Source organism: Cheilinus undulatus, linkage group 18 (genome assembly GCF_018320785.1).
Source record: "Cheilinus undulatus linkage group 18, ASM1832078v1, whole genome shotgun sequence".
In the NCBI taxonomy this organism is placed as follows: Eukaryota; Metazoa; Chordata; class Actinopteri; order Labriformes; family Labridae; genus Cheilinus; species Cheilinus undulatus.
Window position 1 is genome coordinate 11,766,436 of NC_054882.1, and position 26,408 is coordinate 11,792,843.

A 26,408-nucleotide genomic window follows, 5' to 3' on the forward strand; every position below is an offset into this window, starting at 1 on the left:
GAAATGGCCTGAATCCAGAATTCAGTCACATGTAGATTTTCACATGTTTACAGCAACCAAATTCCAACATATCTAGAGTGTTAAGACAGAAACTTTGGATTTCACTTTACAGGGTCTTTAAGGACGGATAAGATGTACCACCTCGTCCATAGGGGGCGCCAGAATCAACACAAACCAAAAGTCCCTCACAGGAGCTTTAAGATATCAGTTTTACAACCCACTTATTCGTATATTAGTTTTCTATCTATTAGTTTTTTTAACTGTAGATCAGGGATGGGCAACATGCAGCCCTCCACTTCACTTTATTCCAATCCAAGTCCATTTCAAATGCAAATAAAATACAAACATAAAGAAAACACGACAAAATCTGCCGTGAAATAATGAAAACGGAAACATTTCTCTTATAATCATTGATTACTGGTGTATTTTTAGTTATTTAAAAAAACCAAAATTAGAAGAAATATATGGCAGCAAAAACCTTTTATATGCATCACTTAATGCATGCGTAAAAAAATAAGTATGCAAGTAAAATATGTCAATAACAAGTAATTATCAAATTCATTGCACTGAAAAAGTGTCTTGGAATTGATTTAATTCTGTGTTTATCCCATCACATTAAAGATTTCTGTTTGCCCTTTTTTTAAAAAGTACAACAATTTATAACAAATTGAGCCCTTTGGCATCAAAAACAAAATCAATGCAGCCCTCTAGGTAACCAGTGTTACCCATCCCTGCAGAAGAGGGTCAAAAAATATTCTTAAAAACTGTGAGCAACTGTGAGCTCTTCATGTATTTTATTTTGACCAGAGATATCTTCCTACACCATGATCTGAAACAGAGGCAAGCAGGAAGTTCTTCCATATTAAGCATTTTTGGTAAAAAAAAAAAAAAAAAAAAAAAAAAAAAAAAACTCAACCAATCATTGATTAACCATCAGCTGTTGTGCTTGAGCATCATGTCAGCAGCAGAGAGTGCCTGATTACATGATAGGAGAACCACTATGCCAATGATCATATAATCTTATGTTACAATAAAGATTATTGATGATTTTAGATCGCTGCTTGTGCTTTGTTGAATCATGGGCTACTAAAGAACTATTACATTGATTAATAATGAGCCTACTATTGTCATATTGTGGCTCTGAAGGTCAACTTTAATATTTCAAATATTACATTTGACCTGCTGCAAAAAAGGGATCTGCTGCAAAAGGTTTAAACTGCTGCAAAACATTTGACCTGCTGCAAAAATTTTGACCTGCTGCAGAATATTTTAACAGCTGCAAAAACAACTTTCCTGCTGCAAAATTGTTCAACTGCAGCAAAACTCTTGACCTGCTGCAATATTTAAACTACTGCAAAACACCTGCCTTGCTGCAAAATATTCTAAATGCTGAAAAACATTTTACCTGCCACAAAACATTACAGATGTTGTGATATATTTTACCCAGTGTAAAGTAAATATATGTTTTTACTGTTTTTTTTTATTCCACTTTAAAGCATTTCAGTAAATGGAATGTGATTATGCTGCGCTCTTAACTTAACTTCATTAATATTACTAGGAATTGTGTTGGAAGCTTGACTCAGATCTTTATAGTTTCTCTCAAATAGTCAAACCCCAAAGTCTAAACGACATTAAATTGTAGTTAATCTGAAGCAGGTCAATTGTTTTTGCAGCAGGTGAAATAACTGGCAGCAGCGAATATAGCGCAGTTGACCTTCAGGGCCACCGTACATATTATTACAGATTAAATTAGTAGACCTACAAGAAGGTAGGTCAGCCAGCTCGTCACATGAAGGTATTGTGTTAAGAATGTCTTTCTACCACACTATAAAGACGGGGTGCGCCTTGTGAGGTTGCCATCATGGCAGAAACCCCCCTTTTCAGGCACAGCAATGCCTATTTTATCCGCAACAGCAGCTTGTGGACTAGACTTCATTTCAGATTTTTTTTTTTACCTGTACTAAGTTAGCGTAAACAATTCAGAAAAAAGGGTTATTATTTGTACCAATGCTTATGTTTTAAAGTTCGAGGTGTAATTTCCGTACTATATGCCTCATGGCAGCCCCTTTTAAAGCCACATCCCCAAAGTGCGCTAGCGGAGAAGCGCCTGGCAACACAACCGCACTATAGCGCCGACTGTCTCCGGAATAGACGCTGTTTGAACGGCTCAAGGTACGTGAAACTGCATAATGTGTGTCCGTATATCCTCTTTGACAACAACATCTCTGTTTTCCACCGCAGCTTGTCTAGTCTCGTGCGCATTGGCTCAGACGAACTGCTGCATGCGGGAAGCTGGGCTACAGGGCGCCTTTGAATGAGACGTTTAATTGATGTTATATATTGTAGTTAGTGAGGGACCTTTACAGAGGCGATGAGTGGTCATTTTCTTCGACTTTTATGGATGCTTTTGATTCAAATTCGTCAGAGAGAGAATGAAATTGCACCTTAAGATACAGATATCTGTATGTTATGGCTATTATCTGCATTAGAACAGGTTTATTCATGCTAAATTTGGCATTCAGGAGTTCACATCGTTGCCTGCTGCTCTGCTGGTTGACGTAAAATAGCAAGAACGGACAGTATCAGTACCCATGGAGACTGCGAGTGCCCTGATCTCCAATGCAGTGTTGCTGTTGCATAGAGACTGAGAAAAACTGTGAATTTCAAGGTTGATGCACTGAATGACAAACGCGGCTATTTTAAGGCAGATCATCCTCTCTGTCTCCCCCATATTTCTTCCTTTTTTTTGAAGTAACCCTGTCTGCATTCGTCTCTTTTCCTCTTGATTGCTAAAAGGATCATTACACAACTCTCCAGAGCCACATCAGGAGGACATGGGGTGGGACACAGTCACCAGAGAGGATTCACGTCGTTTTCATGGCTAACACTGAAGTGCACAGCTGTTTGATTTAAATGAATGTAGAGCTGGACAACATCTGGCTGTATGATGCATTTTACCTCCCCATTAATTTGATTGCAAGTACCAAGAGCAGAGCAGCCATTACCCTTCAGTGCTTCACCTGAATGGAAATATGGACACCTTCAATGGAGAAATTTTGACTCAACATGCCCAGGAACTATGAGGTATGTCTTCATATCAAGAACTTATCCTACTGTATCTTTTTCTAGGTTACTTGGTCATGTTTTAATATATAATAGCATATTATGCAATAAACTGCCAAAGGGACCAGTCTGTTTGTGCAGCCAGACATTATCCAGATTCACAGAAACTGATTTTAATTGTAGATGACATCCAAAGGTATCTAAAGAGACCAATTAAATTTAGTGCAATATGTTTCTCATGATGTCTAAGCCTGTAATGCTATTGCAAATGTCTGTTTGACTTGTTTATGCAAAATGTGCCTTTAGTGAAGGGATGAAATGAGAAGAAGGTGTTATTCAATTCTACCAAGCAGGGAAATCGGATTCAAAAGCTATTCAAAGTGAATTAAATGGTAAAGCTGTATGTAAATGGATTTGTAAGTGTATACAGATAGTTACAGAATTTTGGAGTTGAATATAAACATGGACATAGTCTCTTTGATGTCACCTATTGGTTTTATGAGACAGATTTTTGAAGCCCATTAGTGGCCATATTGGAAATGTCTCAAACTAACTGTGGGTCAAGCTAGTAGCAGGAATGATTAGGCAAACCTTTCCAACTGACTGTGAGTCAGATCAGCCCACCCATTATCCTTTAAAACTCAGAACGGATGAGCTATACAAGAACTCAACACCTTTACAGTATGTGCCAATTAAGAAAAGAGCTATCAAGACCAGATTTGTTTTTTTTTTTTTCGAACCAGGCTGTAAATATGTTTATGCCTGCTAAAAATCAGGCTTTTTAAAATGAATGTTAATGAAACTCAGGGTGTTTTCATTGCCCACCTCTGCACATGGAAGGAGCTGCACCTCCACATTCGCCTTATTTTTAGAGATAATTTTGGGGGCATTTTTCCTTATTTGATAGCATAGTTGAAGAGAGACAGGAAACATGCATACTTTCTAAACTTTAGATTAGTTGGCTTAAAGGAATTTTAATTTGTGTTTAATTGGATGGAAAATTATCCACCTAGGAACCACAAGGAATACATCACAAGGAATATGAATCTGGTTAGCTCTCAATGTACAGGAAATTCACATTAAAATATAAAAAATGAATAAACCTGAATCAAAGTATTAAAAAAATGAGATTTTAACGTGACCATGCTCTTGTTATGTATTCATTCTTGTATATACAAGTCCATGTGCATTAATAGTATGATTGCAATATGTACAAAGGAAGCTGACCAGACATGATCAGAAGTATAAAATATGCAAGGATATGGGCAAATTTACATGAGATAGATTTAAAAAATGATGATAGTTTACATGAATAAGTTTAAAAATGCATATGAGGTGAGGCTTTTACCACAGTGAGCTTTTCACAGTATTGGGGCAGAGTGACTGGGACTGTTGAGTGGTCTTCACAGAAACTCTGTGACTGTTGAGTGGTCCTCATAGTATCTTTGTGACTGTTGAGGGATTTTCAGAGAGACTCTGTGACTGTTGAGTGGTCTTCATAGTATCTCTGTGACTGTTGAGTGGTCTTTATAGTATCTCTGTGACTGTTGAGTGGTCTTCATAGTATCTCTGTGACTGTTGAGTGGTCATCATAGTATCTCTGTGACTGTTGAGTGGTTTTCATAGTATCAGTAACTGTTGAGTGATTTTCAGAGAGACTCTGTGACGGCTGGGTGGTCATCATAGTAACTCTGTGACTGTTGAGTGGTCATCATAGTATCTCTATGACTGTTGAGTGGTCTTTATAGTATCTCTGTGACTGTTGAGTGGTCATCATAGTATCTCTATGACTGTTGAGTGGTCTTTATAGTATCTCTGTGACTGTTGAGTGGTCTTTATAGTATCTGTGACTGTTGAGTGATTTTCATAGTATCTCTGTGACTGTTGAGTGGTCATCATAGTAACTCTGTGACTGTTGAGTGGTGATCATAGTATCTCTGTGACTGTTGAGTGGTCATCATAGTATCTCTGTGACTGTTGAGTGGTCATCATAGTATCTCCGTGACTGTTGAGTGGTCATCATAGTATCTCTGTCACTGTTGAGTGGTATTCAGAGAGACTGGGACTGTTGAGTGGTCTTCAGAGAGACTTTGCGACTGTTGAATGATCATCAGAGAGACTCTGTGACTGTTGAGTGGTCATCAGAGACACTCTGTGACTGTTGAGTGGTCATCAGAGTAACTCTGTGACTGTTGAGTGGTCATCAGAGAGACTTTGTTAATGTTGAGAGGTCATCGGAGTGACTCTTTGACTGTTGAGCGGTCACCAGAGACACTCTGTGACTGTTGAGAGGTCATCAGAGTGACTCTGTGACTAATGAGCGGTCACCAGAGACACTCTGTGACTGTTGAGAGGTCATCAGAGTGACTCTGTGACTGTTGAGTGGTCATCAGTGTGACTTTGTCAATGTTGAGAGGTCATCAGAGTGACTCTGTGACTGTTGAGTGGTCATCAGAGTAACAATGTTACTGTTACAAAAATGTGTGAAACATGTTCCAATCTTTTCCTCCATCGTTTTGGTTTTATATTGTATGTTCTGTTTAAAGAGGGGGGATATCTTCCAATACCAATATGATAAGCCCATATTAGGTCCACAACAGTACCAACGGTAGATACTTGTTATGAGAAGAGTAGCTTTTTATGCTTTAAAATACACCTGTGAGCCACGAGCCATGTAGCAGTCCTTTGTAACCCAGCATCATAAGATAGGACAAGGTATAAGGTAAGGTTTCTGTTATAACTGACCTAAATGAACAAAGCCTGTCCTCAGAAAAGTGTTTCAGTAGGTATATAGATGCAGTAAACAGTTTGTTGAGGGAAAAAGTACCCTCAGGCTGAATATGAATGATATTTTTAGTGATAATGTCAGTTTTATTGTGTGCATCTGTACAAATACAAGTCAGACTGCATTCGTGATGATGTCTCCTGAAGACAAATCTGGAGCCGCTCAATGGAAAGTGAATAATAGAAGAACAGCTCAAGCACTGTGAGCAGCAGCCATCGTGATTGTACTGTTATAAGGCACCTTAGTGACTCACTGCTGCAAGCTGGGTTTGCTCAGAGAAAACTCATTTTGATGGAATATTTCAAACTAAGAGCATATAAGCATCTTGTCTCAGTCACTGTTGTCTTTCCTGTGAACAAACTCAGCACAATTGCACTCAATGGTGTCTTTGCTTGCATGAGTAATAACTGAGGGAGTAGCAATACTGCAAATCTGTACAGATCAGATGATCTGGTAATCACTGATAGAGAGTGAGAATAATGACTTTAACATCACTATAAACCACTTCATAGTAAATATACAGCCAAAGACAGACAGGAATGAACAGTGTTCAATGAAACAGGTGTAACATTGAGGTCAAAAAGTTATATATCTCAGCTTAAATTTGCCTCTGTCTCTGCCGTCCTCAGCAGCCTGGTCACTCAGTAGGGATGTTGGCTGCCGTGGAACATGGTCCCATCCTCTGCAGCGACTCCAACATCCTCTGCCTCTCGTGGAAAGGCCGCGTCCCCAAGAGCGAAAAGGACAAGCCGGTGTGCCGGAGACGGTACTATGAGGAGGGCTGGCTCGCCACAGGGAATGGGAGAGGAGTCGTTGGGGTGACGTTCACATCTAGTCACTGCAGGAGGGACAGAACTACACCTCAGAGAATCAATTTCAACCTGCGAGGACACAACAGCGAGGTATGCCCTGGAATCTTACTAATTCATCTTTGCTAATATGTTTCTGTTGAACACCTGATCTCACCTGCTGTTATTGAATCCTCTGTTGTCATCTAAACAAAAGTGTGTGCTGTCTTTAACGAAAACAATTAAGGTATGGTTTTAATTATCGCTCTGGTGAAATTAGATTATAAACACACCACAGAGTGTTAGAAAAAACAAGAAATTAGCATACAAATAACTTTTATGGAAATGGAGAAATATTAAAAAACAAGCCAAAAATTAAACTTAATATTTACTTAAAGCAGAAAAATATAAAAGTAGTATGGGTTTAAATAACACCATGGAAGTGAATAGTAAAGGGTCAAAAGTATGCATACAACATAAAAATAACTCAGAGATACAAATACCAGCTATGTCTGCTTTTTCTCCATAGGCTCTTTCCCCCAGCTGCTGAGAGCTTTTAAACCACTTTCTGCCTGAAATGTTTTTTCAGCATTTTGCCCATGCTGTAAATTAATCATGAATGATGACAAATGCAAAAAAGCCACCTGTGCTTAGAGTAAAAAGAGAAACTATGTTTTCTTCTTTTGCAGGTTGTCTTAGTGCGTTGGAATGAACCCTTTCAGAAGTTGGCCACTTGTGATATGGAGGGTGGGATTTTTGTTTGGATCCAGTATGAAGGACGGTGGTCTGTAGAGCTGGTGAATGACAGAGGAGCACAGGTACTGCAAAAATACACTCAATAGGTTTGAAAGATAATCTTATGGCCCTGTGATAAGATATGATATTAAACAAGATACTATACTATCCATCCATTTTCTATACCGCTGGGGGTCGTGGGGGGAGGGCTGGAGCCTATCCCAGCTGTCATTGAGTGGGAGGTGGGGTACACCCTGGACTGGTTGCCAGTCAACTGCAGGGGATACTATACTATACTATACTATACTATACTATACTATACAATACTATACAATGTGATGTGATGCAATACAGTACAATGCTATACATCACAATATGTACGCAACACAATAACAAGTAAAATACAAAGCAATATAAATCTGAATGGTGCAAGTAAAACTTATGACACAATATGCAATATAATATAATATGATGTAACACTATATGCCAAACCATATGATACAATACAAAATGATAAGATACACTATGATACTGGAATCAGTATAAGCTTCATTGGCCAAGCAGGCTTATGCAACAAGGAATTTTAGTTTGATAAGCTTTGCTCACAATGTACAGGAATAAGACATTTGATACAAAAATAAGTAAATGTATAATACAAAAAAGTATAAAAGATTTAAATTTTAATAGGAGTGAGCTCTCTTTATGGTTACAAATTGTGCAAAGTGTGCAAGAAGACAAGACAAAAAGTATAAAATATGCAGGGATGACTTTAAATTTACAAAAGGTAGCTAAGATAATTCAATATAGTTTACATTAATTAGTGCAAATGTGCATATGAGGTAAGCCATTTCACCATAGTGAGCTTTGTTATAGCATTTGAGTGTAGTAAATGGATTTACTGCAAATATCCATATGTGAGGAATTTTACTGCAGTGAGCTTTCTTACAGGATTTGAGTGTGGTAACTAGATTTAATGCAAATATCCATATGTGAGGAATTTTACTGCAATGAGCTTTCTTACAGCATTTGAGAAAACTGTAAAGCAGTAAGAAACAGTTTAGGATATTTTACATTAAGCAGGGCTAAGGTGCTTGTGAAAGAGGATTTCTATTTTCTGATACCTGGTTCAGTCAGATGCAAAGCAATAATATACCACAATAGGACATGGGATATAATATGATACAATATGAGATGCGTGAGGAAAAGGTGATTCAATATTTTCATGACAGTTGGCACCATATTCAGTTCATAATTGTATCTGGAGTCACAATGACAGCATACTGCTGTGTCCACTTTTTGTCCTCCCTTTAGTGTCCTTCATTTTTTTTAACAGTTGTCTTGACATGCATTTCTCTCCTTCAGGTGAGTGACTTCACGTGGTCACATGATGGCACCCAGGCCCTCATCGCGTACAGAGATGGCTTTGTTCTGGTTGGCTCTGTCAGCGGGCAAAGACACTGGTCCTCTGAGATTAACCTTGAGAGCCAAATCACCTGTGGCATCTGGACACCTGATGATCAACAGGCAATTTTCCTTCATTAAAATGAATAAAGAATTCAACCTTTAAGAGGAAGAAGATGGTTTTTTAAATGCCATATTGGCAAACAAGTTTCTGACTTATATAATCAGCTTTTATTACAGAACTTCTCCCAAGGATTTGATGCTCCAGAGCATTTCTAGCTATTAAACTTTAATGTCCAATGCTACCTTAGGTCCTGTTTGGTACAGCAGATGGTCAGGTGATAGTGATGGACTGTCACGGACGAATGCTCGCCCATGTCCTGTTACATGAGTCTGATGGGATTGTGAGCATGTCCTGGAACTGCCCTGATTTCCTGGTGGAGGACAGCACTGAGAGTGACACGGACTCGGACGACAATATTCTGCCTCTAGGTCCAAAGATGTTATGTCACTCTAGATAAATCAGCTTGTTTTGTCCATGGGAGGCTAATATGCTTACTTTTCTTTGTTCCTCTTAGTGCGGAGAGTCAAGCCTTTGTTAACAGTCACCTTCTTATCAGGAGATATCAGCTTAATGAACAACTATGATGACCTCTCTCCAGCTGTGATCCGCTCAGGGCTAAAAGGTACTAAATTACACATTTCATCGTTAGTTTGGTTTACTTCTAATTTATCTTAACATATATGGTTAATTCTGGTGGCTCTTAACTCCACAGATGTTGAGGCCCAGTGGTGCTCTCAGGGAGATCTCCTGGCTGTGGCTGGTATGGAGAGACATGGGCTTCCTGCTGACTCTGCCTGTGCGTCCATCATGAGGAACGCTCTTGTTAAGTTCTACAATGTCCAAGGAGAACACATCTATACTTTAGAAACACCAGCACAGGTTAGTACTGCTACATAATGATTGCTTTTGCTATGCAAAGACAGTGCTACGCCCAGCAAGAAGGGGTTGCCATGCCTGCAAAAGCCACGTCCTTCAACAAAACCCCAAGAATTTAATATCCCTGTATAAAGCTGACCAGGTATTGATGACATGAAGCACATGAGAGAAGTTCATGACCCCTTTAAAGGGCAAAAATTACATCACCTTTTCAAAATGGATTCAGAATAGCTCACTTCCTGTTGGGCGTAGGGTTGACTGCAGGTGGCTTGTTGTAGGAATGAGTGCAATAGATAAGTCTGCCAATTTTCATATGTGTAGGTGAAATGAACTGTGGGGCCATCTTTGAAGAAGTTTCATAGGAGGCATTCAGAAACAATTTTGCCACTGACTTCCAAGATCTCTTTGAGCATAAAATAATGCATTTATTTTTTGGGGATTTATTTTGGGGATTTTGAGCCCTTATTTTGATAGGGCAGGAGATAAAGGATGAAATTGGGGAAAGAGAAAGGGAAATGCAGGGAAAGAAGCTCCTCGTTAGACTTGTTCCTGGGCTGCCAGGTTGGGTACAACCCAGTAATAGGCCATTGGCACCCCAGTCCTTTAATTTCTCCTTTTTAAGTCCATCATAGTGGATAACAAGGCAATAAAGAGTCAAACTAACAGTCTGTATTTTAGAAACCTCACTTGTTAGCTGCACCAATTGCCTGTTATTCTGTTAACTAACTGGCGGTTATATGCTCCTGTAATGTTTCCAACAGTGAAAGTGGATCAATGAGAAGGGCAGTTATTTTAGTGGTACAGGTGTCATGAACAAGGGCAGAACATGAGGCCTAATGACCTTTGCCTTTGACCTTTATCAGTTCAACCATGGGTGAGAGTAAACATATGTGAAAGACAATCCCTCAAAGAATTCTTGAGATAATCCACAAGCAAGACAGGAAAACAAGCCCCATGACTTTGACCTTTGACCTACAGGATGTAGTCAGTCCATCTTTGAGCCAGGGGGAACATAGTGCAAAGTGTGAGGAAAGGGTTTTAAATATTCGATCTTTACAAGATTGGCCTGGAAACAAAGAATGAACTTGAGGCCCAGGGACCTTGACCTTTGACTTCCAAAATGCACCTGGTTAATTCATGGATCAGGGTGAACGTTAGTGCATAGTTTGACAAAAATCCATTGAGGTGTTTATGCCAGATCAGTTCACAAGAATTGTGACTGATGTATGGAAAACCTGAAAACATTGTCAGTCCTGGCAATCGCTGGCACGATGGCATCAAAATATGTTGATTTGGTTTCAAACTTATATGATACAGTTGTGATTTGTTACGTTCTATATCACTCAGCCTTTGTACAGCTTTAACACTGTCAGTGTATGAGAACTGGGTTCCAGGGCACGCATGGCCAAGCAGTAAGGTCGCACCCCATGTATGTTGGCCTGTTGCTCCTTTTCCGACTCCATCCACTGTCCTCCTATCTCAGTGTTACTCAACCCATCTCAACCAAAGAGCCAAATAGTTGAAAGTACCTTTGCAAGAGCCATAATCTAAGGGGTGAGAAGTGGCAAAAACAAGTTAAAGCGGTAATAAAAATAAGTTAAGGGTGGCAAAAATGGTCAAAAGTGGCAAAAATGGGTAAAAAAAGGGGCAAAATAGGCATTAAATGGCAAAGAAGGGCAGAAAGTGGAAAAAATTGGGAAGAAATAGTTACAGGTGGCAAAAAGCTCCAAAAAGCAGCAAAAACATGGTAAAAATCGAGTGAAAAATGACTAAAATGGGCAAAAAGCTCCAAAGATTGGAAAAAATGTGAATTAAAAAAGTGGCATTCAATGCCAAAAGGCAATATAAAGGAATATTAAGGAAATATAAAGACAAAAAAATAAGGTTTAAATAAATTAAGGTTTACATATAAAGCCAAATGTTTAAGTGTAGGAAACAAGCTCATTAATGTGACTTGCAATGGATAATTTCTGAGGTCAGAGTTTCCCTTTTGTTAAGGTTTTTTTTGGGAATGATATTTCAAATGAAGACATAAAAAGCCACAAATTATCACAACGTGGCTACGGAGCCACACGTTGAGTATCACTGTCCTATCTGAATAAAGGCATTAAAAAGCCCTGAAAAATATATCTTTAAGAACAGAGTTCTATTTGAGTCATCTCTGCTTGGAAAACACTCTTGATGCTAAACTACTGATAATAATGTCCATCATTTTGTTGCTATTTTAAGCTATTTTGTATTCCAGCTGATTGCAGAGTTTCTGTCTGATCAGTGGTAACGTTTATCATCTCCATTCAATAACAAAACAGATAAAAATGTTGGATAAGTTGGTGGTAAATGCAGCAAATATACCTCTGACAGTAAAGTGTACAATATGGTTTATATAGAATAAAAAAGCCATGGGGATTTTACTGCATACCCACACTGATAAATGAAACACTTTTGTTTGGTACATAGAAGCAATTTTAGTACATATCCCTCAAGGCAGTACAGTGAGATTCAGAGTTGTCACTGAATGTTTTGTCAATGTGGGTTAAGCTGAAGTTTTTAGTTTCATAAGAAAGTGAGCTCAGGCCAGTTAATGTTGTAAGAACATGACTGTAAGAGTTCTGCTGTGAAAACATGTTTTTCAGAGACCCATCACCACCATCTGTTGGGGTCACAGAGACTCTCGCCTGTTCCTCGCTTGTGGACCGGCGCTCTATGTGGTGCGTGTGGAGCACAGGGTGGCCAGCCTCCAACTTTTATGCCAGCAGGGCATTGCCAGTGCCCTGAGAGAGGAGAAAGATGTAGGGAAACTGAACATGCCCTCACTGCTCTGCTCCTACGTCACAACTGCCTTCATACCCACCATCAAGGTAGACTGATCCCTGATTTACTGTAGTAACTAGAGATGTCATGGTGCAGCATTTTCCTTCTGGACTTCCATGTCTGATTTTTGGGTGTCTAATAATGAGTAATTTTGATGTCTGATAGATGCATGGGCTCATACCTGGTCTCACATTTTAAGGTTACATCGGAGGCATTCCTGGAGGAACTCTAACTTCATACTAGCTTCGTTGCATCATGATGCGACAAAACTGCTGACTGTGACATGTGTTCATTTGAGTGTTCAGAAATACAACAGCCTTTTCCTCTCTTTGTTTCAGCCCCCAATTCCAGACCCAAACAACATCCGTGACTTTGTCAGCTATCCCACAGCTGGGAACGAGCGTCTCCACTGCACCATGAAGCGAGCAGAGGACAGCCCCGAGGCAGGCGGACCCTGCTACACTCTCTACCTAGAATATTTAGGAGGACTGGTGCCTATTCTCAAAGGAAGACGCATCAGTAAACTACGGCCTGAGTTTGTCATTATGGATCCCAAAACGGACAGCAAAGCAGGTGGGCTTAGACCTGATAGTTAATTCTTAAATGATCCAGTGTTACCATTTTATTATTCAAGTCCAGAGAGCAACAAAATATGTACAATGATTTATTTATACAGCAGAATTATGTTTTTAGCCACTTGGTCAAATTTCAGTGATTTCAAACAGCCAAGCATGTAGAATTAAGTTCTTTTACAGAGACTAATATTAGAAAATGTATACCCCTCTAATAGGGCTAATACCAGTACTGAGGTTTAAAATAACATTTTTGCCAGTGGCCAATGCGAATGTTTTTGTCATTACTTTTATTATTAAACTTCTACTACGCCTATATTTTCTCTATTGTTTAAAAATGATCCGAATTTGTCCAACAGGTGGCTTCTTCTGCCCTCTAAAGCAGGGGTTCTCAACCTTGGGATCGGGACCCCCTTGGGGGTTGCGACACACTGAGAGGGCGTGTCCAGATGCCCTAAAAAACTAAGAATATTTTTCTAAATTGCTCTGTTTCCACTTTACACCAATTTTGTCAAATTGTTTTTTACCCATTTTCATAACTTTTTCCCTCTGATTTTAACACATTTTAACCATTTAACACCTGCTTTTGTCAGTTTTGAACTCATTCCACCACTTTTTTTCTGCCTGTCTTTGCTACTTCTAAACCAATTCTTGCCACTTATCACATTTTATATGCCCTTTTTGCTAGTTTAACCAATTTCTTTTCTTTCCCAGTTTAAATTGGCTTTTTATCCTATTTCATTTTTGCCAATTTAACAATTGAACTCCTCTAACCACTATTTATGCCCATTTTTGCCACTTTAACCCATTTTTGCCATTTCATCAAACTTTTGCCACTTTTAAAATCCAACTTCACTAGCTTTTCCACCATTTCTTTGGCATTTTTATTCCATTTTAGCAATTTTTAAACCATTTTGATTTTTTTAACAAAAAGAATATACATTTTTAAGAAGGCTTTTAACTACAAAAATAATTAAAAAACAATATTTAAGTTAGTTTAGATAGTGTCTTTGATAATAGTGGTTCTTCAGGTTAGATATGAAATATGGATATCACAGCTTAACTTTACAATGGACCATGGTTTTGCTGACCTCCATGGGCCCCCAGTTTGGCTGGGTGCCAGAAAGCTCTCCCATTTAATCCCCTTCATGGACAGCCTTGTCTGCACATGACTATTTCAAATTGTGCATGGCTGTGTTCAACCACCTCCAGGTACAGTGGGGGTCTCCGGTCTCTGGCACCTTTATTTTGGGGGTTGCTGGCTGAAAAGGTTGAGAACCACTGCTCTAAAAAAATGCCCTCTTTGATTTAGTAGTTAGGATTCATTAAGCTGGCGGGACACAACAGATCAACATCAGGCACTGTTGTCAACAGGGCAGATGTTGAACTGATGCATCAGTGCCACTTTAACTGACAGTGTTTGATGCCAGTGCAAACTCCTGCAGTCTAAATAGTACAAAAAACACCGGCAATAATAAAAGAAATTCCACTGTTTCAACATAGGAGTTTGCCTGCAACTTATGAATGATTCATTTCATTCCTACTCAACTCTCTCATGTAACAGATGTTGTAAAGTGCACTACTTTTCAGTGTTTTAACACTTTCTCAAAAAAAAATAAAAATAAACACAGATTACACTGTTTTAAAACACATGGTACTGGAAAAACTGTTGAAATTTTGTGGTAAAGACATGCATAGCATTGTATGAACATAAGAAAAGAGTCAACAGATCCCTTTTTTTGTCAAATCCTCATAAATAATACATCTGTCACCATGGCCAAACTACTAATTAACATGCTTCTAATTTCTAATCAACAAATACATGAACAGACATGTACAAATCTGTGGTTCAACAGGGAGTTATGTAACATTACTGGAGCTGTTTTCTGGCAGTAACAACACCAGAGGGGCACCAAGAGATAACTGAATTATTAACACATGGACACAACTTGGAAAATACATGTTTTATTAAACAGTTGAATAGGCCGTAGATGGAGCAAGGCGAGCTGTTTCTTTCAGAGCTGCAAGCTGCAGCCTTGTAAGACATACGCGTAGTGACAAGTGGTGAGATAGGCATAAAGAGTAGTCCCTAAACTGATCTCCACAAAGAGGTGAGATGTAGTTTGGCTTTTTAAAATTACTGATAGCGCATAAAGCTGAGTACCTAAGAGTCAGTTAAGGGCTTCCTCTGAACAGAAGTCTTGTTCCCTGTTGTCCTGAAATTAAATGCTTGCCTGGTTCATCTGTTTAAAATAAAATTTCAATATACCTTACTCATGTAGAGTGCCTGAAATTCACCTTTGAGTAAGAACAAGGGCAGACTGGTGATTCTCTGATGTAACATGGTCCATGGCGTCATACACGAATAGTCTGCACCTCAAGCAGGCTTCACTGGTGCTGCTTTTTTCTCTCAATGCAAGGGTAGTTCAATGCCATGTGAGTATTTTTAGGACTCATCTTTTCTGTTTGGTGCTTTATTTTCATAGAGGAGGTTTGTGTAAACCCCATGATTTCATACACGGACAGCTGCAACTGCTCCGACTCCAGCGACATTGAACTGAGCGATGAGTGGGTCGGGAAGAAGTCGCCAAAGTTATCGCGGGGAAACAGGTCAGCCGTGTTCAACATGTCTGAATATTAATACATAAAATAACTTATTTTTTAACACATTTCATTGTCATGAAAGAAAATAGTTCTGTAGTGTCTGCTTCATTGCGCCAATTGAGTTGCAGACTTCAAACATTTGAATAATGTCATATTTCCAATTTTCATTTTAAAGGATGAACATGGAATTAAGAAAATCTCCCAAACTGTCCCGTGCCAATCAAGAAGGCCAGCGGTCACCACGGTTACCGACAAAGAAGCCTCCAGTTCGTTCTCCTAGTCTGACACGCCGAGAGTTTTCTATGGATGGGATCACAGAGGTATGATATATAACCTGAAAAGTCCATATAAAATGTTACTGTTCATCAGTGACATGGCCTACACTCTTAGAGAATCCTGTCTAGTATAAAGCATGTAGAAATGAAGCCATTTTTGGTGTTTTTACGATATGAAATCAGTCGTATTTAACATTTAGACTGGCATTGATATAAACTAATGAAAACTGTTTTGTTTGCTTAACAAACTAAATAGAATTAAATTAGGGACAAAATAACCTTAGTTTCAGTCTTAGATATGAGCAGACTGGTGGACATGAGCTTTCAAGTATGGGGCGTTCAAAGTGGCTGGATTTTAGTGGTTCCCAACCTTTTTTCCATTGACAACCCCCTTCACATATCTAAGATGAGCCTTGCACCCAGGACCCACACAGAAAAAAGTGACATATTCCTGTCAAAATACACATAAATTTGAATTTTTTTCATTGTTTAAAGCAAACACAACAGCCCAAACCAGAAGTTGTATTAGCAAGAGACCTTGGTATGAACCATTCATTTGGGTTTTAACATGATTTTAGGTAGTTTGAGTGTAAACCTTAGAGCAGACAGCCCCCCCCGAATCATTAGCATCCCCCTTATTTCTTATAAGGGGGATGCTAAGGGGGATTCTACAGGTAGATATAAGCAACTTTCTACATCTGGTGCAAACATTTTTAATTTCTCGAGTATAAATGATCAGTGTCATTGCACATTAACAAACTTAACTAATCAACTAATTTTGACATGAAAATGAAGTAAAACAAAATGTGTGTCCTCTTAAGGCTTCCATACATTTTCAAATTTGGTATATTATTGCATTTGTTGTAATAGAAAGTAAGTATACTTGATTTCTAAGTGACTCATACTCACTCCTTTGTCTTCCTTAAAGCACAACTACCTTGCTCAAGTCACGTCCAATATCTGGGGGACAAAATTCAAAATTGTTGGACTTGCATCTTTCCTCCCTGCCAATCTTGGTGCAGGTAAATCTGAACAACAATAGACAGATATACATATCTCCCTCACTAGTCTGATGAGTATAACAGCCACCATAATATTCCTCTCTCTTACAGTTATCTACAAGACCAGTTTGCTTCACCTGCAGCCAAGACAGATGACAATCTACCTTCCAGAAGTGAGGAAAATATCTCATGACTTTATGAGCCTGCCTGTTTTCAATCCCAACGTGTTCAGTGAGGATGAGGATGACTTACCAGGTAAGAAGAAATAAGAATATGTTAGTAGAGATGCTAATGAAATTATTAAGAAAATTGTTGTTATTGCGATGTTTTTCAGTGCACCTGAACATTTCTTATCTGTTTTTATGAAGTGATGGGTCCATCTGGAGTGGCAGGAGACAATCCCCCCTGTACCGTCAACATTCCCATTGCACCAATACACAGCCCAGCTCAGGCCATGTCTCCAACCCAGAGTATTGGCCTGGTTCAGTCTCTTCTGGCCAATCAGAATATTCAGCTTGATGTCCTGACCAACCCGACAGCCACGGCAGCAGCTGCAGCAGCGGCAGCAGCAGCCTCGGTTCCTGTCACTGATCATGGGCAGGATGCAGTTGCATCACCGTACCCTGTGCCAACTAGGTACTCAAATCCCGGCCAGGTGATCTTCAATGGGCTGGAGATGGGTCCTCTTCTTCCTGGTACTCTTCCTCCTCCACCACCTCCTCACCATCTTCCCCCGCAGCCCCACTCGCAGCGCTCTCACTCGCAGCAGCCTCGCCAACCGCCATCCAAGCAGTCGCAGCAAATGCAAGCACAGCAGCAGCAGCAGCAGAAAATGCATCATCATCAACAACAACAGCAGCAGCAACAGCAGCAGCAGCAACACCACCATCAGTCCCAATCACAGCAACAAGAACAGCAACTGCAGCAGCAACATCAACAGCTACAGCAACTGCATCACCAGCAGGCGCTACACCAACAGCAGCAGCAGCAGCAACACCAGGTTCAGCATCACCAACAAATGCCGCCAAATCAACAGCAGGTGACGCCCCAGCAACTTCATCACCAACATCAAATCCAGCAGCAGCAGCAACAGATGCAGCTGCAGCACGAACAGATGCAGCAACAGCAGCAGCAGATGCAGCAACAGCAGCAGCAAATCCGTCAGCAGATCCAGGAGATGAGGCAGCAGCAGCAGCAGCTCCAGCAGCAGCATCAGCAGATTCAGCAGCAACATCAGCAGATGCAGAGGCAGCACCAACAAATGCAGCAGCAGCTGAAGATGCAGATGCAGCTACCACCTCCTCCAACAGGATATCCAACCATTTCCTTACAACAGATTCATATCCTGCCTCAGATTCCCCCTCCGACCACTGAGCCGGGCCTGACCAGAGTAGAGCATGCACACACTCTTAAGCCAAGTATGCCACGGACTTTACCCCCCTTCACTGACTCGGAGGCATCTATGGAGATGCAAATGAGGAAGGTTAATCCTCCTCCTCCTTATCCAGGCACTGTGGTGTCTGCTGCTGCCGCTACAGCTGCCACTACGCCTCAAACTCTTGTCACAAACTGTGACAGCCCTAGTGTCCTGGCACCCGACCCCTGCCTGAAGAAGGATGAGTTTTTGCTTCACCCTGTCACTCTGCAGTACCCAACACCTCTGGGGTATGAAAGGATCACAACCTTTGACAGCAGTGGAAACGTAGAGGAGGTTTGTCGGCCACGCAGGCGTGTCATTCGCAACCAAAATGCATACGCTGTCCACGGCTCTGCCACTCTGAAAGTCACCTCCTCTGAGACTAAAAAGGTCCAGCTTCCTTACAGCTCAGCAACACTGAGTCGCCTCTCTGTCCCTCGGTACTCCATACCGAGTGGAGACCCTCCTCCTTACCCGGATCCAGCCAATCAAGTGACTGCCACACTTCCTCCTCCCCAGAGAATTGACAGCAGTCTGATTCATGCCACTCTGCGTCGTGACCGCAGGGACGTAGGGCTTAAAGTCCCGCAGATGATGGAAAGCTCAAGAACCCTTCCCACAAAGGCTAAAATAAACAGTGCACTAGCGCTCAGCTACCAGCAGAGGGTGCCCACTGCTTTGTACACGTGCACACAGTGCAGCAGCAACAGCAGCAGCACTAGTGTCAGTGTAAGTGGAGGTGGGACTTCAAGCAGTGGCATCGCAGGTGGCACGGTGGTGAGGCAGGACTTCCCACCAGGGAAAGGAGCACATCACAGCACCATCATTGTGCACTCTAAAGGAGCCTCCCCTCTGGCTTCTCAGTCATCTTACAGCCTGCTGGGTGCTGTTGATAACAGCAGGGACAGAACAGTGTATGTTAACTCTGCCTTCACTGAGGATGAGACTTTGAATCAGCAGTGTCACCTTGAGAAATCTGTACGCCAGCTTACTCTCGGTGATGTCAACTTGACACTCAAACGTCCTCCGCCTTACCAGTGGGATCCCTCCACCACTGAGGATTTTTGGCTCACCCCAGAGCAAACAATGTTAGGCCCACCACCAGGACCTCATAAAGCACCTCCACTCATCATCAGCCAAGCTCAGCACTTAGACATGACTCGGCTGCCTTTTGTTCTCACAACTAAACCTCCAGCCAGTCCAAGCACGAGCACGCTGACTTTCCCATCAGGGTACCAGATATCTCTCTCGCCTTTCCCTCCAGGTGTAGCTCATGGTGGTCCTCCACTCCAGACTTTACAGAATCCCCCACCACAGTGCAACCCCAATGAAGTTGTAGGCTCAGTCCCTTTTGGTCAACAGGATGCAAACTTGGTTTTGCCTCCAGGATATCCTCCAAATCTGGCTAACTTGGCCTGCTGCCCTCTTCCTCCGATGTATCCAGGAGCCAGCTCATGTGCAGGGCTGCAGCTGCACCCTGTCAGCCTTCATCCCTGGAATCCTTACCCCTGCCCTCCTCCCATGCAAGACCCTCCAGCGCCTCCCCTCCCCACCAAAACCCACCAGGTTTTAGAGAAGCCAATCCTCTCCCCTCCACCTCCAACCGCGCCACCACCACCACCCCCTCTCCCCCCTCCTCCTCCACCTACTGAGCTACCGCCATCCAAAAGTGCCACAGAGGATCTAGCAGAGTCCTCCAACAACTTTCCAGAACCGTCATCCCTGAATGAAAGCCCCGTGCCGCAAGAGTCAGAGCGCTTTAACAAGAAGAGCAGAAAAAGACTGGACAGCCGAGCCGAGGAGGCAAACATGCCCAACGTCTCTGAGGGAAAATCCAGAAAGGAGGGCCGTGCACTCTCTGACTTCAACACTCTCATTTCCAGCCCAAGGCTCGGCAGTAGAGAGAAGAAGAAGCCAAAGGGACAGAGAGAGCAGCTCAATAAAACCAAGAAGATGAGCAGGACCACAAATGAGTTCCAGGATAGTTCAGAGAGTGAGCCCGAGCTGTTTATCAGCGGCGATGAGCTCATGAACCAGAACCAAAGCAGCAAAAAGAGCTGGAAGAACAAGAGAAGCCTGCGCATGGCAAGCGAGCTGGAGGAGATAAAGTGCCGCAAGGCCAATGAACGAGAGGATCGCAGTTTAGGAAGCCAAGGGTTTGTTTATGTGATGGCCAATAAACAACCACTGTGGAATGAAGCCACGCAGGTCTACCAGCTTGATTTTGGTGGAAGAGTCACACAGGAGTCAGCGAAGAATTTTCAAATTGAGCTTGATGGGAGACAGGTGGGTGAAAAAACATTAAGAACTTAAAGCTGAAAATTATACAGAAAAATATTTTTATTCCCAATTTAGAGTAAAATTGCTTCATACACAGTGGTTGCAGCTCTTTAAGGATTTAAAACTGACCTCTCATTCAAACCACAATTCCATAAAAGTTGGGACATTGTGCAAAGTGTTGGTAAAAGCAGAATAAATAAAATATAGTTTGCAATGCCTATATTCCACTGAAATAAGCACATAGATGAGATTTTAACGTTCATACTTTTAAACATTTTTGTTTTTCAGAAGTATGAATACATTCTGAATTTAATGTATGCAGCATGTTCCAAAAACACTGGAAAAGGAGCATGTTAACACTGTGTTACAGTACCTCTTCTTCTTACAAAACTCTGTAAGCATCTTATTGTTGAATTATTGAAAGTGGAATTCTCTCCCATTCCTCCTTGATGTCTGAAGTTGTTTAACAGTGAAAGGGTTTCCATTGTCAGGCTTTGCACTTCATAATGTGCCACACATTTTCAGCAGGAGACAGGCCTGGACTGAAAGCAGGCCAGTATTGTACCTGCATTCTTTTATTGTGAAGCCATGCTGTTGTGACTCATGAAGAATGTGACTTTGCGTTTTCTTGCTGGGATAAGCAGAGAGATCACTGACAAAAGAAGTCAGGATGGAAGCACTCTGTATTAAGGATGCATTAACAGATGTGCAGGTTACCCATGCACTAATACACCCCCACACCATCACAGATGCTTTTTTTTTTTAACTTTGTGCTGAAAACAATATAGATGGTCCTTTTTCCACTTGAGCTCAGAGGACTCAACAGCTATTATTTCCAAAAAACAACTTAAAATGTGGACTCATCAGACCACAGTTCACTTATCCACATTAGGTCAGTCCATTTCAGATGAGCTCGGGGTCAGAGAAGTGCTTCTCTTTCTTTACATGGTAAAATATGACCTGATGTTTGTTCTGAAATTCCTGAGCCCACATTATATTATCCATCACAGAATAATGACAGTTTTTGGTATATTGTAGCCTACAGGTTTAAAGATCACAGGCATTCAATTTTAGTTTTCAGCCTTGCTCCTTACATACAGAGATTACTTCTGATACTCTGAATCATTTGATGATATTAAAGAGCACAGATGGTGAAATCTCTTAATTCCTCACAAAGGCATGTTGAGGATAGGAATTCAAAAACTGCAAGGAGAACCTCATGCCACGCTTTCTGAGGTGTTGCTTTTACCCAATCATGGTGCTGTCACCTGCTACCAATTACCTTACCTTTCTATATTTCTGCTGCTACTTTTATGCCTCTTACTGATTTTGCTGATATATGCATGCATCTTCTCAATGCCTTAAATCTTCAGATATTGTGTACTATGGGGCGCTGAGGTTCATAACCAGTCTAGATTTTTAAATTGTATTCTGAATGACCCAGTTTGTTAGTCTTTATTATCAAATCACGGGCCAAATCATTGGCATATCCCTATTTATAAGGCTATACTCAATCTACTTCCATCATACTTGTGTGATTTTATCCATATGAAAAGTTCTGGAAGCTACTGCCTTCACTCTGTGGCTGCTATTTGTGCCTAAAGTCCGTCTTTAAATGGGTAAAAGGGGTTTCAGGTACTCTGCTCCTGCAGCCTGGACCCTGCTACAAGAGACTCTATGGCTTTGGGAGCTGGTCTCTTTAAATTTTTTTAGAAATAGATTGAAAACATTGGAGGATGATGCTTCAGGTTGAAGATGTTTTGATCTATGACTTAGTGCTCTGTGACTCAGGATTGGTTAATTTGCCATATTTCATGTCTGTAACTTTAAATGTGCTGTTGCCTGTCTTGGCCAGGACATGAGATTTTCCTGGTTAAATAAATTTAGATAAATGACTAAAAACATTTGTTTGAACATTAAAAAATATCTTGTCTTATTACATAACTTAACTGAACATAGGTTACAAAGAGGGACTTCCATTAAAAAAGAATTGCAAACCCCTGTCTTCTGCATTTATTGACATAACAAAGTGTAGCATCCCTAGCTGGAGCAATGGAAGACTCTCGATCTGATGGTTTAAGACACCTTTTACTTTTATTTTAAGCAGTGCAAATTGTCAAAAACACTCTAAGAGCTGTGGGAAACAGAAACAGATATTAAAAAACTGAACAATAATCAAACATAATGCAAGGAAAATGAGTTTACAAAATAATTTTACACAATTACTTAAAACAGTGAAAACATAAATTAATCAAATCTATATGCAAACAAGTGCAATACAAAACATTAAAAGGCCTTAATTATGTTAACAAACAAAACACAGGCAAACCTACAGGCCTCAAAGGTGAAAGGCCAGGCAGGGACAAAGACAACACTAACTGCTAAGCTGGCAGGAATGCTAGCAGCTGGGTAAAGGATATTTAGCTACCGGAGAATGTAGTGTGAATTTTCCATGTTTTTTCACCAAGGATGTGTGCTTATTATTGCAAATTTAAAACAGTTCACATTGGTTGGTGCATTCTTTCTGAAATGTCTTCCTCTTTTTTGTTTGTTTCAGGTGATGCAGTTTGGGCGAATCGACGGGAACGCCTATATCTTGGATTTCCAGTATCCTTTCTCAGCGGTGCAGGCGTTTGCTGTCGCCCTGGCCAATGTGACTCAGAGGCTGAAGTGAAACTCGGTGTCGTTGTAGGCGTGTTCAAAAGAAACCACGGTGGTGTTGACCATAAGGGTCCACTGGTATTACAGCCCAGTGTGTCAGCTGATAGCTGGGGCAGTGCCGTGTCCTGGTGGTTCTATCTTAAAGAGATTAATACACAAGGTGGTCTTGCACATGAAGGTAATTTACAATCAGTCTATTGAAGGCAAAGCCAGTCTCGGTTAGTTAGTGGTCTTGGAGACTATCAGTTAATCATTTCTAGTTCATATACTGAATGTATTCCAGCTAACTTTAGTTCTTGTTCAAATGCTATTTAGTGAAGAAAAGTAGTTGACCTACACAAAAGGCAGCCTTAGTAAATGTTGGAATAGATGTGAAAAAAAGCCAGAAGGTTGTGTACCATATTTGGTGCCAAAGACATCTCCTGCCTCTCTAAGTGATGGCTAAAATTCAGTGTATTTTAAAAAAGAGGACTGATTTTATATTTATTTGTGATTGTAAGATATGGTGGTTCTCATTAAGCCAAACCACATCTGATACCACACTGCATGTTTTTGATTAAGTTATACATGACTAAAAACATAAATAATAGGTTATTGCATTTATAATAGTCTTTTATTCTAGTACTTTTATTTGCTTTATTATTGTTCTCTTAAGCACTTTCTATTTCAAGGCAGTCATTTGAATTTTTAGTCTGCTATATTTGTAATTTCCTCTACTTTGTGTTCAGATGACTGAACATGCAATAGAAGAATTAGTTGATTCTGAACATGAAGAGTTGAGTACAATTTCTCATAGTTTGTATATTTTATATCATGAAACTTCTATGAAGTGGTGCAATCAACATTGTATATCATAATTTTGGCCACAGTACTATAAACCACTAGTCAGTCAGACTTATGGTGTAAAATTAGATGCTCTTTTTATCACCCAACTCCCCACAAGCACTGTCACTAATGGCTGACAGGAAGTTAAGGTGTGTTTCCAGTTTGGTTCAGTTCAGTTCAGTACACTTTGCAGTTATTGCATTTTCACTTGGGGCTGATCGATTATTGGGCTAGATGATACGTAAGAGCAACCAACCTAGGTATCTTGCCCAATTGATGCCAAACCACCCCTTTCTTGGTGCAAATGTTTCATGAAAATAAATGATAGTAAATAGGAAAGACAAGGTCTTTTCAGAACAAAAGTTTGCATTGGTGTATAGTGCCTATAAACAGTATTTATCCCCTTGGATGTTTTACTCTTTTAATGATTTTATAAATCAGTCAAGGTAAATAAAATTAGGCTTTGTTGGCCAAAAAACCCTCTTTAATTTAAAAGTGAAAACTAATTTCTACAAAGTAATGTCAATTAAACAAAAGTATGTAAGAGCTTCGGCCAATTGGTGCTAATAATCTCATAGTTAGTGAAATGGGGATCAGCTTAGTGCAGTGAATGTGCCTCAGTGATTGTAGTATAAAGACACCTGAGTCTGGAAAGTCCAGCCACTATTAAATCAGTATTCCTGGCTACCATTACATAATGAAGACAAAAGAACTCTCACAGAAAAAGTTTTTGAAAAGTATAGGTCAGGGGTTGGAGACAAAAAAAAATCCAAGGCAGGGAACATCCCCCAGAGTTCAGTTAAATCCATCAACAAGAAATGAAGGAACTATGGCACATGTATAAATCTGCCTAGATCAGGCCGTCCTCATAAACTGAGTGACTGTGCAAGAAGGAGACTAGTGAGAGAGGCCACAAGACACCTATGACTACTCTAAAGGAGTTACAAGCTTCAGCAGCTGAGATGGGAGAGACTCTGCAGACAACTGTTGGCTGGGTTCTTCACCAGTCACAGCTTTATGGGAGAGTGGGAAAGAGAAAGCCACTCATATTATAGTGACCAACATGGCATTTTTGGCCATCAGACAAAACGTTATGTTTGGTGGACTGCACCTCACCACAAACACATCATCCCCACTGTGGAGCATGTCAGTGGCAGCATCATGCTGTGGGGATGCTTCTAGGCAGCTGGCCCTAGAAGGCTTGTAAAGGTAGAGGGGACAATGAAGACAGCAAAATATAGGATTATCCTGGAGGACGATGATTTATTTTCCGGCAAGACAATGACCTGAAGTATACAAAGCTACACAGAAATGGTTTAAAGACAATAAGGTGAATGTTCTGGAGTGGCTGACTCAAAGCCCAGACCTCAATCCAATCCCCCTGCAACCTGACAGAGCCTGATCAGTTTAGCTAAGAGTAATGGAGTAAAATTACAGAGTCCAGATGTGCAAGCCTGACTGAGACCTATTCACACAGATTCAGTGCTGTGATTGCAGCCAAAGGTGACTCAGTACTGACTAGAAGGTGGTGAATATTTATACAGTCACTTATTTTATATTACACATTTTTTTTATTGACATTAGTTGGTAGAAATCAGTTTTCACTTAGACAATACTGTTTTTTGTTTAATTATGATATTGACCATGATTGATTTATAAATTAAAACATCCAAGGGGGGTGAATACAGACTGTTCCAAAGTGTGCTAAGCTAAACTGGGCCACTCGGTTGAAACAAACCGCATGTGTTTTAGTGCCAAATGAAACCAAACAGCCAAATGCATTGGGTGAAAAGTACAGGGGCAAGAAATGTTAGAAAATGCTCTCATCTTTACATACATAACCTGCATAAACGCTAAAATCCATCCAGTGAATCTCCCACTCAGTTGGCTCTGTGTTGTTATCTTTGGGTGTTTATGATGCTACTACATCAGTAGTTTACCTTGTTGGAAACCAGTGCTGCTTTAGATAGATAGAGCTTGTGTGCAATAATGCTACCTACGTAGAACTGATGTTGAACGTGCAAAAGAAAATACAAAGCTGCTTGCACTGTGTATTTAGTAAATGACTTTACATTATTATATGCTTAGAAAAATGTGCTTATATGTTGCTAATTTCAGTAATTTTGTACTTCACCTTTACTTTGACATTGTACCAAGAGTTTTTGATGTTACAAAAAAAACCTAGCAAAGGCATTAAATACAGAACATTCATGAGAGGTTAGTAGAAATGACATCATTAAGATTTGGTGC

At 40.4% G+C, this 26,408-nt stretch overlaps 1 protein-coding gene across 3 annotated transcripts; it reads left to right on the forward strand.

The window, feature by feature from the left end:
• Positions 1-24,854, forward strand: tulp4b (TUB like protein 4b). Of its 3 annotated transcripts, XM_041811997.1 has the most exons (16): positions 1-2,172; positions 2,797-3,084; positions 6,478-6,750; positions 7,326-7,454; positions 8,734-8,895; positions 9,084-9,264; positions 9,351-9,458; positions 9,549-9,715; positions 12,346-12,570; positions 12,862-13,096; positions 15,582-15,705; positions 15,875-16,019; positions 16,903-16,996; positions 17,087-17,230; positions 17,344-20,678; positions 23,230-24,854. In XM_041811997.1, exons 2-16 carry the CDS (start codon positions 3,067-3,069, stop codon positions 23,344-23,346), a joined length of 5,457 nt encoding a protein of 1,818 aa, XP_041667931.1. In that variant the 5' UTR covers positions 1-2,172; positions 2,797-3,066; the 3' UTR covers positions 23,347-24,854. The 3 variants fall into 3 exon arrangements, with proteins under 3 accessions (XP_041667931.1, XP_041667930.1, XP_041667932.1); XM_041811996.1 differs by having other exon boundaries at positions 1-3,084; XM_041811998.1 differs by having other exon boundaries at positions 1-3,084; positions 6,481-6,750.
• Positions 24,855-26,408: the final 1,554 nt, after the last annotated feature.

Bases quoted from the DNA above. Each gene is read 5' to 3' on its own strand.
- tulp4b (XM_041811996.1), top strand. The intron at 8,896-9,083 runs GCAATTTTCCTT...ATGCTACCTTAG, and splicing joins GGACACCTGATGATCAACAG to GTCCTGTTTGGTACAGCAGA. The intron at 12,571-12,861 runs GTAGACTGATCC...TCTTTGTTTCAG, and splicing joins CCTTCATACCCACCATCAAG to CCCCCAATTCCAGACCCAAA.